At 38.5% G+C, this 20,735-nt stretch overlaps 1 protein-coding gene across 7 annotated transcripts in view; it reads right to left on the reverse strand.

The window, feature by feature from the left end:
• UTRN (utrophin) overlaps positions 1 to 20,735 on the reverse strand; it is a 510,470-nt gene that overhangs the window by 368,404 nt on the left and 121,331 nt on the right. For all 7 annotated transcript variants that reach the window (XM_044247155.1, XM_044247163.1, XM_044247172.1 and 4 more), the window contains 10 exons: positions 20,162 to 20,254; positions 18,870 to 18,947; positions 18,418 to 18,510; positions 17,166 to 17,338; positions 8,691 to 8,806; positions 7,862 to 8,022; positions 4,271 to 4,474; positions 3,175 to 3,356; positions 2,317 to 2,467; positions 1,030 to 1,149 (listed from right to left, as the gene is read on the reverse strand). In XM_044247155.1, coding sequence (XP_044103090.1) covers positions 1,030 to 1,149; positions 2,317 to 2,467; positions 3,175 to 3,356; positions 4,271 to 4,474; positions 7,862 to 8,022; positions 8,691 to 8,806; positions 17,166 to 17,338; positions 18,418 to 18,510; positions 18,870 to 18,947; positions 20,162 to 20,254 — 1,371 coding nt within the window. The remainder of the gene's footprint in view (positions 1 to 1,029; positions 1,150 to 2,316; positions 2,468 to 3,174; positions 3,357 to 4,270; positions 4,475 to 7,861; positions 8,023 to 8,690; positions 8,807 to 17,165; positions 17,339 to 18,417; positions 18,511 to 18,869; positions 18,948 to 20,161; positions 20,255 to 20,735) is intronic.

The raw sequence follows: 20,735 nt of genomic DNA on the forward strand, positions 1-20,735 counted from the left end.
TCTTAGGAGTATTAGCAATGCTAAATGAATAAATTTGGTTGTTTAAAAATCATTTTTTATGATGACTTTTCCAACACATTATTTTATGACCACTTTCTAAATAATGATTAACAAATGTTACATTTAATTTCCACATTACTTACATGTTCAAGGAATTATTTAATTCATATTATATTACTTCAATATTTAATACCAGGGTAAGCTTTGTAGAAAGCAAAGAGTAGAGAAGTTAGAGCCAAAAGACAGGACTCCAGTCTTGGCATGAAAATTCATTGCCTACTTAAATCTCAGTGGCATCACATGAATCTCCATCCCCTCACTGTTAAATAGGCAAGACATGAATGCCTAGCTCTCAGGTTACTGTAATAACTAAGTAATGTTCCACCAAAAAGTCTCAGAACCACCGGCCAACTTTAAATGTTATAAAAGAAAAAGAATTTCAATGGATAAGATTGTAGTCTGAAAGTGACTGAAAAACATCTGGCATCATCATATTGGGTAATCCAAATACTGTTCAAACAAAATAGCAAAAAATCTCTAATTAAAGACTTGTAAAGATACACTATAGCCTTTGTGCAAAAAGCAGCTATTTTGGGGTTCCCAAAACTGTTGTTGAAATTCATGCATTGATCTCCTGAAGAAGCAGGGATATTTAACCCTGCACAGCTGAAATTCTCAAACTTCAACAGGCATATAAGTACAGATCCACTGGCCCCACTCCCAGGGATTCAGGTCTGTGTGGAGCCCAGGAATCCACATTTTAACAAAGTCCTCAAGCTGTTTCCATTTTGCAGGAGGAAGCTGGGGACCACAAGCAGCCCTGCCTGTCCACCCTCCAAGGGCAAGAAGACAGGAAAGATCCTGTACCCCTCCTGAACCCACAGCTAGGGGAACCCAACTGGGAAGTTCAAACGAAAGGTTAGCGTCTCCTCGAAATGAACAGTGAGACAGGACCTGAAGAACAGGGGTGCCAAATCAGGGTTTCCGACCACAGGGTCCTTGAGAATGGCCCACCTCCAGGGTCCGTACCTGTAACTGATCTTCAAGAACAGCAGTGGCGCTCTCCCCACTATTTTCATCAACAATCACCACCATGTGTGTTAGTGAATTCACCTTCACCTGTTCAGCCTCAAGATCATTTTGCAAACGCTAGGGAAAAAAATTAAGATACACCATTATTTCTACTCTCTTCACATTTACCTATTTAAAATCCACTCACCTGCCAAGAGTAATTAAGGACACTTAATGAGGCCATGTGTTTAAACTTCCCGTCATTACCCTAAGTGTTCTACTAATGAAACAAGCCCCTTAACATTTTTACATTTCATCATCATGAACCAAAGCAGGTTGAAAAATGCAGTGCCGTAATAGATCGCAAATGGGATATCATCACTCTTAATAAAAGTTCTGGCAAAAAAAAAAAAAAGTGGAACCGAGGGCTTGAGTGAATATGAAAAAAATTAAGGTAAGAACATAGAATTCCTAAGACAAAAAAAATAATAATAATACAGAGTCAGATCACTTTAGTGAAGCATCATGTAAGGTGAGAGGTAAGTAGAATGGGGTCTAAAAGTCAGAAGCCACTCAGATTAGCTATGCAGGAAAGCAATTCAGGATATACAGACACCTTCTACTCTCCCCTTTCGCATGGGAAAAGCATTGATAGGTTATTCGATTTTTCCATGTAGGTAATTTATTTAAATGCTACCAACAGTGTTGTCAAATGCCTCGAGTCATGTTTAATGTATCCTTAAGGTTTTATCTATCAGTTTTCTAGCTATTCCACTAAAAAATAAAACTCTTCAATTTTCAGAGAAGCTCTTTTACTCTTCCTTTCCCTGACTATGAAAAGTTATCTTCTAAATTTGTGACCAGATTATATTGTCTACCAAATTTCAATTCCTTGTCTGGTGCCTGATACTCCTCTATCACAGAAGAAACATAGCTTTCGTTAAAGGATTAGGTCCAGATAAATCTGAGGGTTTGCCTCATTCCCCACACCCTGCATTAATTCCAATACACTAGAATCCTTAGCCACTCAGAGGTCCAAAACAAAAACCCTTAAGAGCCTTATGAACACTAAGTCCTTTCATAAGAAAACTACACAGACTTATGTAAAATTGTACCTGCACTGTCATCCCTGGCTTAGGGCTTAGAAAAGCCACATCCTCTGTGTGTTTCTATCACTGAATAAAAGAGAACACTGAAGAAGTATCCCGTCTCTACACGAATCACAGAAGCCATCAGCCCCCGAGAAGGCTAAGTGCTGCCTTTTCATATTTGATAAGGTATAAAAGAAATATGAGCCAGATTTACTTTATGATCTTCCAGCAGCTTTTGTAGGGACTTTAAGTCATCATCCAGGGGGCAAGTTTCCATCTTTTGAATGCGTTCTTCTGTGAGCGTTAACCAGGTGGACAGCTGCTGCAACTGCTTCTTTTGTAGCTCCATCAATACATCGTGCAGCCTGGCCGGGGACAAACACACATCAGGCCCACTCCTTTTCCCCTTTGCAAAAGCCAAACACATGCTCCAGGCACCAAAGAAATGGGGCAAGGGAATGCAGTCTTGTCTAACCATTGGAAGTACCTTTCAGTCTTTAAATATAGAAACAAGCACAAAAACTTTTACTTTCTTCCTAAATGGAGTCAATTAAATGGAGCTGAAGGATGCAAATCACAGCCCCCTCTATTCATATCAGAATCATTGTTTCTTCAATCTGGAATTCCTGCTTATTAAATAGGCAGAAATTGCAACAGAATGCAGCTTGCTCCTTACACAATACATGAAATAAAATGAACCATGGGAAAAAGAAACTACTCTAAAAAAACGTTACATGATGGAACTGTAGATAAATACTACATAGTCCTGTCTTCAGATAGAGTTCATGGCTGGCTGATTTTAATGCCGTGAAGAGATAACTGTCCATATGAAATGTCTTCTCCTTTTTTGCTCATTTCTGTATTCCCAATCGTTACCTTCTCATTTGGTTAACACATCGAAGAGGAAACAAACATCACCCAAAATCCCAGTAACATTATAAAAGGAAAAGTGCAACTTTTACAAGGCACGTTCTGAAATTATCTTGTCTTCGCAGACATGCAGGCTTTAACCGAGCTAAACTGAGCAATGCAGCCGATGGGATCAAGTGTTAGTTTCTTTGCTTCCACTCACCGGGACTGTCTGTCCATACTATCCACCCTAAGTGCCTCCCATCTAGCATTTAGCAGGGTCATTTGTTCCTGAATCTCAAATTCCTCTTCATCTGACAGAGTTCCTTGTGTTATCAGCTGGTTTCCTGCCTGCAGGACACTCCCCACACTGCTCTGGTGCGCTGTCAGCTCCATCATAAAAGCCTAGAAAGGTACATCATTATGATTTGTGAGCTGCTCATTGAAGAAAAAAAAATCTTAATAAATTGTTAATGCCTAATATCAGTGCTGCAGAAAAAAGTAGCCATGCAGAGTATAAATAAAGTAGACTTTGATCCGATGGCTGAAGCGCTGAGTATCGGAAATAAGCAGCTGGCTTGAGTAAAAAGGGGAACAGATCAAAGAGGACGACGTCACATCTGATAATACCAGCTGTTTTTAAATAAATGCTGATTATGCTACTGATTGTGAACATGGAATTATGAGAAAATAGAATAAGTAAAATGCCATGCTCACCCAAGAGGACCTGCTTCAGGAAGATTACCGTTTCTATTATTTTCAAATCAAAATAGCAAATAAAACCCATCTCTTAATACACCAACACATCAAAAAAAAAAAAAAACTACTTAATCAAAAGAAATCTCCATATAATCAAATCATTACACTACGAAGATATATAGTCTCAAAACAACAGGAAATTTTCATTATATAAAATTATACAGGAACACTGGACAGGATACTTGCTTAATTATCTTAAAATAGTCGCTTTCTAGGGGGCCCTCAAAACCTAAAGATTTGGAGTATCGATGAGCCACACGGTATTTTAATAATATAACTCTTAACTTCAGAAACAAGCAGTACAACGCATTAATTTTTGTCTGTGGCCCCACAGAACATACAAGCCATATAAGACTAAAATCTGAAATCTAATTCCAATGCACAGTTACTCACGCACACCAGTTTTAAAACCAAGTCCTATTTAAATATCGCAAGTCCTAAAATACACCATGACCTTCCTATGGAGATGTCAGTAAACAAGCAACATCAGGGTAGAGCCCCTGATTAAGGCACAGACACCAGGGTGCATACAGCCTGTCCATCAGCTACAGGTTATTTACTTCATGGGTAGCAAACTGGTCTTTGACTTCTTCCACATCATCAGAAATGTCATCCTGCTCCTGGAAAGTGTCCTCAGCGGAAAGCAGCCAGGTCAGCACTTCCTCCAGCGCTATCTGATAGCTGTCCAGATCCATGTCAACCTCAGTGACCGTGCTAGGGGTTTCGGCTCCGGGACTCTCATGCTCCTCCTCCAGTGCTGAGCTCTAGAAAAACAAACCCAACAGAACACCCACAGGCATCATGAAAAGAAGAAGGTGTTCAACAAAGATGCGCTGTATGGAGAACATTAAGGTTCCACCATGACTTAGGCATTCATCCAATTCTCAGGAGCAGGGCACGCAATGCCATAAACAGAGCAGGAGGCATTTATGAAGTGTGCCGGGAAGGCAAAGAGGACAAAAGTAGAATGCACTCATGGATTCTGTACTCATGGAAATTTTAATATAGCCAGAGAGATAAATAACGCACATGAATCACTTCTGAACAAAAATAAAATGGCTATTAGCAAAGTTATAAATTCCATGGATCCAACAAGGATGCTATTTGAGTACACTAAGGGCTAAAATAGGAAAGTTTTGTAGCGGATCTGGAACATGTTGGGCCTTGAAGGATGGATATAATTTAAAGAAAAATAGATAGAGACCAGAACTCTGCTTTGACCCCCAGTTTTACTTAGTTGCACTTTGTACTGTATTTTAGACACTGAAACAAAGCGACACATCCAGACTGGTATACCAATGGTATTTTTTTGAGGCAACGGTCCTCGGGTGCGTGTGTGTGTGTGTGTGTGTGTGTGTGTGTATTGTGTGTATGGGGTTGGGTTTCAGGAAAGACTTCTCTGAAAAATTCCCAGTGAACCAGAAAAGACAGGAAGCTTGCCATCTACATAGGAGGTGCAGAAGCATCTCACAGACAAGAATGCACAAGAACAAAGTCTCAGGGAAGGAAAAGACAATGTCCGCCATGACTACAGAGCAGCAGCCAGAGAGGAACTGACTGCAGAGGTAGTCTGGCTCTTGAAAACAAAAAGAGATGCTGAGGCCTTTAATTAGCATGAAGGCTGGAACAGAAAGGAAACACACACCAAAAACATTTTGTTGGAAGAACCAAACAGACGCAGTAAACCACATGCAGGAGTTTAAAAAGTGAATCAGGGAGCACGCAGATGAAACACTGGATAATTAAGACATAGATGGTGCCAGGGACAGAGAAGGGGAAATGTGATGAGCTCTGGACCTAAAATCCTCAAACTGTGGAGACAAAATGACCCTGGATATCATTTAGTACCAAACCTCTAGACTACAATGAGGATACCTGAGCACAAGGACAGTTAGCGACCAGCCAACAGTCACTTAGATGGGCCCTACGATCCCTGAGGGCTGAGGAGGAAAGCATTATTTAACTGCCAATGTTCAGAAGGTATTAATTGAAACATGAGGGAAGACTTTCAACTGAAAGTGTGATTTACAGAGAAATGCAAGAATTATTTGCTGACTACCTAACCCCTACAGCATATGTTTGTAGGAAGAGCCAGAGAGGAAGGCTGGCTATCAGTATTCACTGGAAAGGAGCAGGTGGCAAACTCTGTCAAAGAGAAGACAGATGATTAAAACTTAGCCACATTTCATTTCTTCAGTTAACTTAATTCAGCCTCTATGGCACTAATGAAAGCAGGAAAATGTTAATACACTTGCTCTTAATCAAATGGCAAATGGCTTCTCTAATTCCTATCATGGAATCCTGAGCACTAAACAAAAATGATGATTTTATCTACACATCATGAAAGGCAAATGAAATTTTCTTCCTTTTTAAGAATGGCTTTAACTGCATGAAGTAAAATATACCATCTTTTTAATGAAAGGAAACCCGATCTAATAAAGAAATGATTTTAAAACCAAAAGGCAACCTCAGAAGATTATCTGAGCCAATTAGCAGGGTGCATCATTAATGACAGATAGCTATGTTACTCAAAACAAATTCTTCTCAGCATTCTTTCCAGTCAGTTATAAAACATTAGGGCTTTTCCTCAGTATCACTCAATTTTCAAAACTATGAAAGAGCCCTGGGTTCAAAAGCTGGCCCATCTCTTGCCCTCTTTCCTTCAGTAAGTTATTTTCTTTTTCTGTAAATCATGCTATTTTCTGAAATGGGGAACATAAAAGAATTGGTACCTACCACCCATAGAAAATCAGAAATCAGTAAGTAACCTCTCCAAGCCCCGGAGAATGAAAAACAAGTGTTCATGCCAATTCAAGACCATTGTCATTAGATGAGAATTAACATTCCACCTTTCCAACTTTTTGAGTGAGGATAAATGCAGTGCCAAAACTAATTTAGAAGGAAAAGTTATAGTGATGATAGCTACTGCCTATTGAATGTCTATCAATATCACTGTAGGTACTTTGACTCACCTTTATAAGTGGGTGGTTTTATGCAGATTTTTCAGCTAAAACTGTGGTTGAAAAGGTAAGTAAGCAACTCAAAACAAATTGTAACAGGAATGAACTTTGAGCTTCCAAGCCCATGCTTTCTGACTCTCTAAAATGTATTTATTTATCATTTTGAAAGCCACGTATATCCCTTAGTTGCTGAGCTGGCTAACACGCTGGACCAAATGACTTTTGAAAACGTTTTGTCCAACTGTTAAGTTTCTCTCATTTTATGAATTAAGAGAACTGGTTAGGACGCCTGGGTGGCTCAGTGGGTTAAGCCTCTGCCTTCAGCTCAGGTCATGATCCTGGGGTCCTGGGATCGAGTCCCACATGGGGCTCTCTGCTCAGCGGGGAGCCTGCTTCCTCTCCTCTCTCTGTCTGCCTCTCTGCCTACCTGTGATCTCTGTCTGTCAGATAAATAAATAAAATCTTTAAAAAAAAGAAAAAAAGAGAACTGGTTAGACTACAACAGAATAAGAAAATACAGACTGATTCAAGACATGATCAGTCAGGAAGAAAAATTCATGACTTTGTATCTTCCCCCAAATATACATTTATATTATATTATATTATATTATATTATATTATATTATAATGAATAAAACCACTGGAAGCCCTTAAGTAAAAAACTCAGGAGCCTACTGGCAATTACTCCTCCTAAATGAAGGGGAAATAAAACTTACATTTTGATAGCCCTTGTGGGACATTAATGATTAAAACCTTTTTCTCAGTGGCAAAAAAAAAAAGAAAGAAAGAAAGAAAGAAAAAAGATTAGTACTTGGAACACACTAGGCTGATGTGGGAAAACCATCTTCTGCACATGACAACAAAGATAAAATGAACAGACAATGGGAAAAGGTAGGTTCTTAAGCCTATCGTGCAGCAGAATGTTCACAGCCGTGGACTCTAATTCCAGCCTTATTGTCTAAAATAACATATGTTCCTTCTCAGTAAAATCAGTTGAGCCACCGTTTTCCATTACACGCTGCTGACATATGATAGCATGCTAACTGATAAACGGAACTTCTTATGCCTATGTAAGCTGAGAGCCCAAGATGTTCTCAGTCAAGAAAAGACTCCCCTGAAAGTGTTTTAATCTAGTACCTAAGAGAAAACAAATATGGCAAGTCAAACTTTTTAATAAAAATTGACCTGTACCTGTATACTAATCTCTCCTTCTTCACATTCTTTCTTATATTTCCTTGGGAGTGTCTCCACTTCACGGATGGCATCTAGAGTGACTTGCTGAGGAAGCACCTCAAACAAAGATGTTAAATACATAATTATGGATTTCTTGTCAGGAAGCTGAACAGCAACATCTAAAAGTGGAAGAAAATAAGAAGCAGCTTAAATTAGATGTCGAAAATATGTGAATTGCTCAATATTAGCTATAAAATAACTACCTTCAGTACCCATAAACAATACTAGTATATAATCTTTGCAATACCAGAACTCAATAAATTTCTAGTTCATATAATAATGGATGTGACAAAGGCAAAGAAGATTATTTATTTTGTTCAGTAACCTATTTCTTAAAAATCTCCCTAAAAGCTTCCAAAAAATGTTCAGATAAGCTACCACTTAAGATGACACAGACTTTACTTATAATATGAAAAGTTTAGAATTCAACTCTGCAATATCTATAACTAAAGTTTTTACATTATATGCAAGATCACATAAAAATGCACTTTAATTAAATAAGACAAATATTGAACTGCTTCTCTAATAATTGTATTTTCTTAAACTTTAAATCTTATGATAGTATAAGTAACTATTCTCCAATGATGTAATTAAATTTCCCACCAAAGCATCCTACAAATTAAGTACAATAGTACTAATAACTAGTCTGCAATGAAAAGGCTTGCACCATACTTCAAAGAAAAAAAAATCCACAATTCTTATTACTCTTTCTAAAAAGGAAAAAAAAATTTCAAGTACTCAAAATTGTAGAGCAAAATTAAGGCAGAAATTAAACACTAAGCAATACCTTCTGGATCTAACAGCTTTTCTATTCCCAAATAAGTTTGAGCTTTGCTGAAGGCATGTTCAAGTCTCTCAATTGGGGACATTTTGACAACTCTATCCCAGCTGAAGAGATCAGGTCTGAAAATTACAATGCAAATAAAATGAATGAAAATGAAATATATGGACAAAAGTAGTCACTGCTATACTTTAATACATTTCAGTTTTAGATTATTTTACCTGTGAGTTTAAATGAAGAAATTTTTATCTTTTATATCCCAAAGGCTTGTAAAATATATATTTTAAAGTAATTTACAACATGAAAACAATGGATAAAACATTCTAAGTTTCTTGTGTTAGTTAAATATGCCTATTAAAATTTTTGAAGTAACCACAAAAAGATTAGAAATGGTACATAATATGTCCCAAATAGTAAAGGAAAAAAAGGGAAGAAGAACCCATCCATATAAGACAACAAAAAAAAAAATACACAGAAAAGTTAAAAGAAATAAGAAGCTTAAAACAAGAGGTAAAAATGAACCTAAATAAGTTATCACAATCAATGTTAATGGACTAAATTCTCCAACTGAAAGACCAAGATTGGCAGAATAGAAAATCGAGTTTTGATCTGCTCATGGGATACTCCTACAACAAACCCTGAGAGAATTTTTCATCAGTCATCCCCCCTCCATACTACTAGTGTCTAGTATGTCCAGCAAATTGGACATTATTGTTGTTCTGACCTACCCCAAAACTGGTCATTTTCTTTGTACTCTATCTGTTCTTGCATCTTAGACCCACTTAATTTCTGGGCTTTGCCTGCCCTACAGTCATACCCAGTTCCTCCTCTGACCTCATCTCTTAATACTCCTCCTACTCCTGCCACTGCACCCACTGACTTCCCAAATGCCGGTCCCTCATTCCCTCTTGCCTGATATATTTTACTTCAGCATGTTTACTATTTCTAAATACTATAGGGCCTACATTTACATTTTTTAAATTGTCTTCCTCCTACTATTTGAATGGAAATTCCAAAAGGATCAGGATTTTTGCTTGTTTTGTTCTCTGCTATACGGCCTATACCTAGCACAAAGAAGGCACTCCACACATGCTTGCTAACTCAATTAAGTAATAGTTGGGGAAAACCTTTGGCTAAAATTAAAGTTCTTTGATAACATCTCTAAATCAGCTAGGAAGAGAGGCCAGTCCTTTTAAACTGATAAAGAAGAAGTGGAAGACACTTGGGTATGGGAGTTCTTTAACTAGATAAAAAGTATATGAAAGGGGGGGGGGACAAGATGGCAGGGGAGTAGGAGGAAGCGCCTTTTCAGCCAGTACCCCAAAGTGAGCTGATTACCTACCAAAGAACTCCGATCACCCATGAAATCAGCCTGAGATCAGAATTATACATGTCTGGATCTCTACAGGGGCAGAAGACGCCAGTGGGCAGAAGTGTTCCAGGGTGCACCTTGACTGCACCACAGCTGATACATCCAGCTACATCTGTTCAGTCATCTCCCACCAAAATGACTAGGAGGAGGAATGCCCAACAGAAGAAAAATACAGAGGATGGACCTTCTGCAACAGAGCTAACAGCTATCAACATAGACAATATGTCGGAAAGAGAATTCAGGCTAACAATTATCCAGGCAATAGCTAGGTTGGAGAAAGCCATGGATGACCAAACGGAATTGATTGGGGCTGAACTGAAAGCGACCAGACAGGATGTTCACAATGTTAGGGCGGAGCTTAAAGCTACCAGGGAGGAGGTTCATAATGCTCTCAATGAGTTCCAATCTAATCTAAACTCTCTCAAAGCTAGGGTAACTGAGACAGAAGATAGAATTAGTGATCTGGAAGACAAACAGATAGAGAGAAAGGATCAGGAGGAAGCCTGGAACAAACAGCTTAGAAACCACGAAATCAGAATCAGGGAAATAAATGATGCCATGAAGCGTTCCAATGTCAGAATTACTGGAATCCCTGAAGGGGAGGAGAAAGAAAAAAGTCTAGAAGATATAGTGGAACAAGTCCTTCATGAAAATTTTCCCAATCTCACAAATGGAACCAGCGTTCATGTACTAGAGGCTGAAAGGTCTCCACCCAAAATTATACATTCCAAAAAAACATCATGACACCTGATAGTCAAATTGAGGAATTATAATTGTAGGTATAATCTCTTGAAAGCCGCCAGGGCAAAGAGGCTCCTTACTTACAGAGGGAAGCCCATCAGAATAACGTCAGACCTGTCCACAGAGACCTGGCAAGCCAGAAGAGGCTGGCAAGATATATTCAGGGCACTAAATGAGAAGAACATGCAGCCAAGAATACTTTATCCAGCAAGACTGACATTCAAAATGGATGGAGAGATAAAGAGTTTCCAAGACCGGTAAGGCTTAAAAGACTATGCAACCGCCAAGCCGACACTGCAGGAAATATTAAGGGGGGTTCTATAAAAGAGGAAAAATCCCAAGAATAGCATTGAACAGAAATATAGAGACAGTCTACAGAAAGAAAGACTTCAAAGGTAACTCGATGTCAATAAAAACGTATCTATCAATAATCACTCTCAATGTGAATGGCCTAAATGCACCCATAAAACGGCACAGGGTTGCAGATTGGATAAAACGACAGGACCCATCCAAATGTTGTCTACAAGAGACCCATTTTGAACCTAAAGATACACCCAGACTGAAAGTGAAGGGATGGAGAAGCATCTTTCATGCCAACGGGCCTCAAAAGAAGGCTGGGGTAGCAATTCTCATATCAGATAAATTAGACTTCAAACTAAAGACTGTAGTCAGAGATACAGAAGGACACTACATAATCCTTAAAGGGACTATCCACCAAGATGATCTAACAATTGTAAATATCTATGCTCCCAATATGGGAGCAGCCAATTACTTAAGAAAACTGTTAATCAAGATAAAGAATCATACTGATATGAATACACTAACCATAGGAGATCTTAACATGCCTCTCTCAGAAATAGACAGATCATCGAAGCAGAAAATCAATAAAGAAACAAGAGCATTGAATGACACATTGGACCAGATGGACCTCATAGATATATACAGAACATTCCACCCTAAAACAACAGAATACTCATTCTTCTCAAGTGCACACGGAACCTTCTCCAGAAGAGACCACATACTGGGTCACAAATCAGGACTCAACCAATACCAAAAGACTGAAATTATTCCCTGCATATTCTCAGATCACAATGCTTTGAAACTGGAGCTCAATCACAAGGAAAAGTTCAGAAGGAACTCAAACACCTGGAAGCTAAAGACCACCTTGCTTAAGAATGCTTGGATCAACCAGGAGATCAAAGAAGAACTGAAACAATTCATGGAAACCAATGAGAATGAAGACACATCGGTCCAAAACCTATGGGATACAGCAAAGGCTGTCCTAAGGGGGAAATACATAGCCCTCCAAGCCTCCCTCAAAAAAATTGAAAAATCCAGAATACACCAGCTGTCTCTACATCTTAAAGAACTGGAGAATCAACAACAAATCAAAACAACTCCACACATAAGAAGGGAAATCATCAAGATTAGAGCTGAGATCAATGAGGTAGAAACCAGAGATACAGTAGAATGTATCAATGAAACTAGAAGCTGGTTTTTTGAAAGAATCAATAAGATCGATAAACCATTGGCCACACTAATCCAAAAGAAAAGAGAGAAAGCCCAAATTCATAAAATTATGAATGAAAAGGGAGAGATCACAACTAACACCAAGGAAGTAGAAACAATCATCAGAAGTTATTATCAACGGTTATATGCCAATGATCTTAGCAACCTAGATGAAATGGATGCATTCCTGGAAAAATATAAACTACCAAAATTGAACCAGGAAGAAATCAACAACCTGAATAGACCAATATCTAAAAACAAGATTGAAGCAGTGATCAAAAACCTCCCAAAAAACAAGAGCCCAGGACCTGATGGATTCCCTGGGGAATTCAACCAAACCTTCAAAGAAGAAATAACACCTATCCTCCTGAAGCTGTTTCAAAAAATTGAAGCAGAAGGAAAACTTCCACTCTTTCTATGAAGCCAGCATTACCCTGATCCTCAAACCAGGCAAAGACCCTACCAAAAAGGAGAATTTTAGACCAATATCACTGATAAATATGGATGCTAAGATTCTCAACAAGATCCTAGCCAACAGGATCCAACAGCACATTAAAAAGATTATCCACCATGATCAGGTGGGATTCATCCCTAGGCTACAAGGATGGTTCAACATTCACAAATCAATCAATGTGATACAACAAATTAATATGAGAAGAGAGAAGAACCACATGGTCCTCTCAATTGATGCAGAAAAAGCAGTTGACAAAATCCAGCATCCGTTCCTGATTAAAACGCTTCAAAGTATAGGGATAGAGGGAACATTCCTGAACCTCATCAAATCTATCTATGAAAGACCCACAGCAAATATCATCCTCAATGGGAAAAAGCTTGCAGCCTTCCCGTTGAGATCAGGAACAAGACAAGGATGCCCACTTTCACCACTCTTGTTCAACATAGTATTAGAAGTCCTAGCAACAGCAATCAGACAACAGAGAGAAATAAAAGGTATCCAAATTGGGAATGAAGAAGTCAAACTCTCTCTCTTCGCAGATGACATGATTCTTTATATGGAAAACCCAAAAGACTCCACCCCCAAACTACTAGAACTCAGACAGCAATTCAGCAACGTGGCAGGATACAAAGTCAATGTGCAGATATCAGTGGCTTTCTTATACACTAACAATGAAAACACAGAAAGGGAAATTAGAGAATCGATTCCATTTACTATAGCACCAAGAACCATAAGATACCTGGGAATAAACCTAACTAAAGAGGTAAAGGATCTGTACTTGAGGAACTACAGAACACTCATGAAAGAAATTGAAGAAGACACAAAAAGATGGAAGACCATTCCATGCTCTTGGATCGGAAGAATAAACATTGTTAAAATGTCTATACTGCCTAGAGCAATCTATACTTTTAATGCCATTCCGATCAAAATTCGACCAGTATTCTTCAAAGAGCTGGAACAAATAATCCTAAAATTTGTGTGGAATCAGAAGAGACCCCGAATCGCTAAGGAAATGTTGAAAAACAAAAATAAAGCTAGGGGCATCACATTACCTGACTTCAAGCTTTATTACAAGGCTGTGATCACCAAGACAGCATGGTACTGGCATAAAAACAGACACATAGTGAAGTGTGTAAACCTGGCGATTCACTGACCTGTATCCCTGGGGATAAAAATATATATTTATAAAAAATTTAAAAAATTATTAAAAAAAAAAAAGACATAGACCAGTGGAACAGAGTAGAGAGCCCAGATATGGACCCTCAACTCTATGGTCAATTAATCTTTGACAAAACAGGAAAAATATACAGTGGAAAAAAGACAGTCTCTTCAATAAATGGTGCTAGGAAAACTGGACAGCTATATGTAGAAGAATGAAACTCGACCATTCTCTTACACCATACACAAAGATAAACTCAAAATGGATAAAAGACCTCAACGTGAGACAGGAATCCATCAGAATCTTAGAGGAGAACATAGGCAGTAATCTCTTTGATATCAGCCACAGCAACTTCTTTCAAGATACGTCTCCAAAGGCAAAGGAAACAAAAGCGAAAATAAGCTCCTGGGACTTCATCAAAATCAAAAGCTTCTGCACAGCAAAGGAAACAGTCAAAAAAACAAAGAGGCAACCCACGGAATGGGAGAAGATATTTGCAAATGACAGTACAGACAAAAGGTTGATATCCAGGATCTATAATGAACTCCTCAAACTCAACACACACGAAACAGACAAACACATCAAAAAATGGGCAGAAGATATGAACAGACACTTCTCCAATCAAGACATACAAATGCCTATCAGACACATGAAAAAATGTTCATCATCATTAGCCCTCAGGGAGATTCAAATTAAAACCACATTGAGATATCACCTTATACCAGTTAGAATGGCCAAAATTAACAAAACAGGAAACAACATGTGTTGGAGAGGATGTGGAGAAAGGGGAACCCTCTTACACTGTTGGTGGGAATGCAAGTTGGTGCAGCCTCTTTGGAGAACAGTGTGGAGATTCCTCAAGAAATTAAAAATAGAGCTTCCCTACGACCCTGCAATTGCACTCCTGGGTATTTACCCCAAAGATACAGATGTCGTGAAAAGAAGGGCCATCTGTACCCCAATGTTTATAGCAGCAATGGCCACGGTCGCCAAACTATGGAAAGAACCAAGATGCCCTTCAACCGATGAATGGATAAGGAAGATGTGGTCCATATACACTATGGAGTATTATGCCTCCATCAGAAAGGATGAATACCCAACTTTTGTAGCAACATGGACGGGACTGGAAGAGATTATGCTGAGTGAAATAAGTCAAGCAGAGAGAGTCAATTATCATATGGTTTCACTTATTTGTGGAGCATAACAAATAGCATGGAGGACAAGGGGCATTAGAGAGGAGTAGGGAATTTGGGTAAATTGGAAGGGGAGGTAAACCATGAGAGACTATGGACTCTGAAAAACAATCTGAGGGATTTGAAGTGGCGGGGGGGTGGGAGGTTGGGGGTACCAGGTGGTGGGTATTATAGAGGGCACGGCTTGCATGGAGCACTGGGTGTGGTGAAAAAATAATGAATAATGTTTTTCTGAAAATAAATAAATTGAAAAAAAAAAAAAAGAAAGGATGAATACCCAACTTTTGTAGCAACATGGACGGGACTGGAAGAGATTATGCTGAGTGAAATAAGTCAAGCAGAGAGAGTCAATTATCATATGGTTTCACTTATTTGTGGAGCATAACAAATATCATGGAGGACAAGGGGTGTTAGAGAGGAGAAGGGAGTTGGGGTAAATTGGAAGGGGAGGTGAATCATGAGAGACTATGGACTCTGAAAAACAATCTGAAGGGTTTGAAGTGGCGGGGGGTGGGAGGTTGGGGTACCAGGTGGTGGGTATTAGAGAGGGCATGGATTGCATGGGGCACTGGGTGTGGTGAAAAAATAATGAATACTGTTATGCTGAAAATAAATAAATTGAAAAAATTTTAAAAAAATGTATATGAAAAAAGCTAGAGCAGAAGCAGTCTTGTGGTAAAATACTGAAACTACTCCCTTCATTATGTAGAACAAAACATTCTGCTCACTATCACTAATTCAAATCAATACTGTATTGAAAGACAAGGCAAAAGGAGGGGGGAAGAAAAGAAAAGAGGAGAGAAGAAACTATTATGATTCATGGATAGTCAAAAAAAAAAAAAAATCCACCCTACAGAAACACCCAATTACAGATATGTTTTTGTAAAATTTGTAAAATTTTAACAAGTTTCTGGATCTAAGATGTAGAAAAGTCAACTGCTTTTTTTACATATCAGCAAAAAACATACAGGAAACAGAAACTTGAAACTCTAAGTAATTTATAAATAGCAACAAAATATATAATAAATTTTGCCTTTTACATTTAAATCCTTGATACATCTGGAATTACTTTTGGGTATGGGACGTAAGGATCCCATTTATTTATTCACATATGGGTAACCAGTTGTCCCATACTATCTATTCATCTGCTTATCTCCAACATCAGCTCAAGTGCACAGCAGGATGGAGCTATTTCTGAGTTCCTTATCCTGTTAGACTGAACTCCATGAAACTGCCATTCTTATATGTCAAAACAGTCAAATGTTTGCAATTTTACATTATTCAGACCATTATTATATTCATGTATTTATAGCACTACATATATAGTCTTAATAAATATAGCCTCATAACTAATATTATTTCTGTCTCAGAGCCACTTCAACCTGGTTCTTCCTCAGGAAGGGTACTGGCTCTCCTTGGGCCTTTAGTCTTTCATACAATTACATGTTTTATGAAAAAAATCAATTGTCTTTATTTCAGATTGCATTGAATTTATAATTTTTAAAAATATTTTATTTATTTATTTAACACAGAGAGAGAGAGATCACAAGTAGGCAGAGAGGCAGGCAGAGAGAAAGGGGGAAGCAGGCTCCCCTCTGAGCAGACAGCCCGATGCGGGGCTCCATCCCAGGACCCTGGGATCATGACCTGAGCTGAAGGCAGAGGCTTTAACCCACTGAGCCACCCAGGTGCCCATGAATTTATAAATTTATAGAGTTTTTCTTTTGGTATAAGAACAGAAACACAATCCACTGTATATATTACTGGTTAGTGCTGAATGAGTGGGATTGAACTGTATGAATTATTTTACATTTTTTAAAACTTATAAATACGTAGATGAAACCAAGGACATTGCACTGTGGCATTTGAATCCTATGGAAATGAAGACTCAATGGGTATTTTCTGCCATAATGTTTCTTTTATTAATGTTTAAGCATGTGCGGAGAGGACAGTGGTGGTAGTGGGGAAGGGACTTTATGGAGGAATAGTAAGGGAGAGACAGAGAAGAGATACAGATCTGTAAGGCCCACATCTAAGTAAGGACGTATCTCACTTGTGTCGGTGGAGCACGGCATTAAAGGCAAGTCCATCTGTCCAGCTGGTGGTGAAGTTGAGGACGTTGACCTGGCTGTACGACCTAGTAGCCTGGCGTACCCAGCTCAGTAAGATCTTCTCACTGTTTGTCTGTTGCAAGTCTGACATGACATCTTTCATGACGTCCTTTACCTGTTCAAAAAAACCATGCTGCCTATAACTTAAAATAGTTGCCAGTCTCAAGTCTAATAATAATAATCAATAACCTGAGTCTAATTATAAGAAAATATCAGCCAAACCAACATGGAGGGATATTCTACAAAGTAATTGTCCAGTACTTTTCAAAAAGCTCAATATCATGAAATACAAAGAAGGACTCAAAAACTATTCCAGATTGAAGAGGACTAAAGAGATGTGACAATTTCTTTTTCTTTTATAAAGGATATTCCCAGGGCAATTGAAAAAATCTCCCGAAGATGTATAAATTATGTAATTGTATTGTTTTTATACTATCTTCCTGATTTTAATAATTACATATTATTTTAGTATATAATATAATTATATGTTTAACAGTATTAGTACTATATTATATATTGTACATGTATATTATGATATTAACATTATATTCTAGTTATATAAGAGAATTCCTTACTTTGAAGAAAAAGGTTTTTACAGAATACACACTGAAGTATTTAGGCAAGGAGAAAGAAAACATAGAAGTATAGATAATAACTGTCAGCATTTGGGGAATCTGAGTAAAAGGTATCCAGGAATTCTTTAAGCTATTTTTGCAATTTTTAAAATAAAAACAGAAATTATGTCAACTTTTTAAATTTAATATTTTCAAAAAATATTCTATCTAACTATGAGTTAAATTGTGTCCCCCCCAAATTCTTTTAGTCCTAACTCCACTACTGGCGAATGTGAATTTGGAAACGGGATCTCTCATGAAGGTAAAATGAGATCGTAGGGGTGGGCCCTAACCCATTACTACTAGAAGAGGCGATCAGGACAAAGACACACAGAAAGAGGGAATACCATGAGGACATAGGAAAAAGGCAGTGACCCACAAGACAAGGAGAGAGGCCTCAAAAGAAACCAACGTTGCTGACACATCGAGCTAGATTTCTAGCCTCCAGGATTGTGAGAAAATTAATTTCTCTTGTTGAAGCCACACAGACTGTGGTACTCTGGGATGGCAGCCCTAAGAAACTAACACACAAATGATACATGTTCCATTTCTATTAAGAAGTAATTGAAAATTTCCCCACCTGCCAGTGCAAAATGATACTCCAAAGTAATCCCAAAGTCAGTTTGTGATTTCCATCAACAATGTCAGTTCCTCCTATATTCACTAAATCCACCTATTAAGAAAAACAAACAAACAAACAAACAAAACCCTCTTATGACAATTTAGCCACAGAAGCCCAGACTTTTGTTTTAGTACCTTTGGACAGCAGTATAAGTAATGATAAGAGAAATTTCATCTTAGAGAAGCAGATATGCCTAAATCTCAAAAATGTATTATTTATACAATAGATCAATAAAGAAATCTGAAAAAGCATGACTCTTCCCTCCCTTACAGAAAAGGTTCAATACTTAATTGTAAGAAAAATGTTTCCAAAAAATCAGCTGATGACAATGCACAGAGCAGGTGGCTGGTTTGACGATCAATAAATCTGGATGGCACCAAAGAACCCCAAAAGTCACACCGTGAACTTACATTGTTCTGATGTAAAACCTGCAGCACTCTGTTGACATTATTTAAAGCATGGACCCTTGTGGAGCCACGTTCCTTCGGCTAGAAAACAAAACGTGACATCAGATGAGACCGACTCTCCACGTTGCCAACAGACAAACACAGAGAAGCTCAGTCTGCAGAGCCCCTCTCCGCCAGGAGCTCTGGCTGGCTTCACCATGGAGGCTCCTCATGACAGAATGCAAATGACCTCACCAACATCCTAAGATAGTAGATCCCTCACTTGCCTGAATCCTAGCATTCAAAAAATAGCAAACCTGTTTATTCCTACCCCCAAAGATTATCACTTAGTGATTCTGGGGTGTAGCAGGCATTTGGAATTTCTACAAGATTTCCTTGGTGATTCTACCATGCAGGCCAGTTTGAGAACCAAGGCTTCCAGGAGCCAGTTTCTTTTATCTAACCTGGGATGGACTCAGGAAGACTGAGAAGTCATGTCACCTTCATACTGCACCTGGGGGCACAGAGCAGGAAGGATTCAGAGGCACTGTCTCAGGTTCCCAGGTGACAAGGGCCCAGTGGGAAGGCAGGAATAGCCATGTGGGGCAACGTGATCTGGAGGCTTCTTTCTGCCTCACTGGCCCAGGAATCTTATCTGAGAGAGGGATCAGCCTCTCCAACAGGTAGCTCACCCACCGCCTGGAAGGCAAAAGGCCGAGTATAACACCTCACGCTTTGGCAAGAAAGGAATTCATCTTCAGGAGTACATTTCTCTGTACCTTCTATACTAATTCTTCCTCTAGTGTTAAAGTTTGTACCCATAAAAATGTATCCTCTTCAATAGCGGAGTTCTTTCTGTGTGAGTATAACACATAAAGTAATAGATTTGGGTTTGATGAAGAAACAAAAGTAATACTGAAAAACTGAATAAAAATAAATGCCATAGATTTTAACAACTCCTTAAGATATTTATTAAATAACATTTAAATGTGTTTTCTATAACGAGCATCTTCTAAAAAAACAAAAAGTGTGTTCTCTACTATTCAAAACAGTATGCCCTCTTCCCCTAGCCATTCTTCTTTTGTAATTCTCTCCTGGGCTCCCTGGGAGCAATAAATATAATAAATAATCTTATCTTTGATAAAAATAGAGCCCTCAATAAAGCCTAATAGTGTTCTATCAAAAATTCACTGAAATACTTTTTTTTAAAATGTTCCTATTTGGGCCCGAACACTGTAAGTACCCCCAAGGGTCTTCAAGTCACTAATGATGAGAGACACTCCGTTAGTCTGGTTCTCAAAGAATACTCCTCTCACCAGTGATGTTCCTGTGAGGCCTTCCAGAAGATCCAGGAGCTTCCTTCCATCTTTGAGGTCTGTGAACATATCATTGATGGGTGGTTTTCCACTCTATAAAAGAAAAAGTAAATTATGAATTTCTTCAGCAGCAGAAATTCCATATCTATGTGGCAAAGAAATTTTTTTTCCAATTAAAAGTCTGGATGGGCAGCAGATCATTCAACTTTGCCTTGTATGGAAAGAAACAAAATTACAGGGAACTCTGAAATCCATAAAAATGCTTTAAGCTGAACAATAGAAATTGCATTATTTCTTATATAAATTGCATTATTTCTCACAAAGGGAGTAAATAAAGCCAAGGCTACCATCCATATGCCTTGACTATGGTCTATATCCCTGAGAAGGAATGAAAGAGAGATGCCCTGAGAAATATAAATGGGCACACAGCGCCCGGGTGCAGAGGACATGACACGTGTGTGGATCCTACCATTCCGTCACCACACTTCACGCTCACGGTCTGATGGAGTCTTGCAGCATTTCCATCACAGCAACACGTCAGCTTGTCCATAATTTCATCTCTCCAGGGCTGCAC

The sequence above is a fragment of the Neovison vison genome, chromosome 1 (assembly GCF_020171115.1).
Source record: "Neovison vison isolate M4711 chromosome 1, ASM_NN_V1, whole genome shotgun sequence".
Classification (NCBI taxonomy): Eukaryota; Metazoa; Chordata; class Mammalia; order Carnivora; family Mustelidae; genus Neogale; species Neogale vison.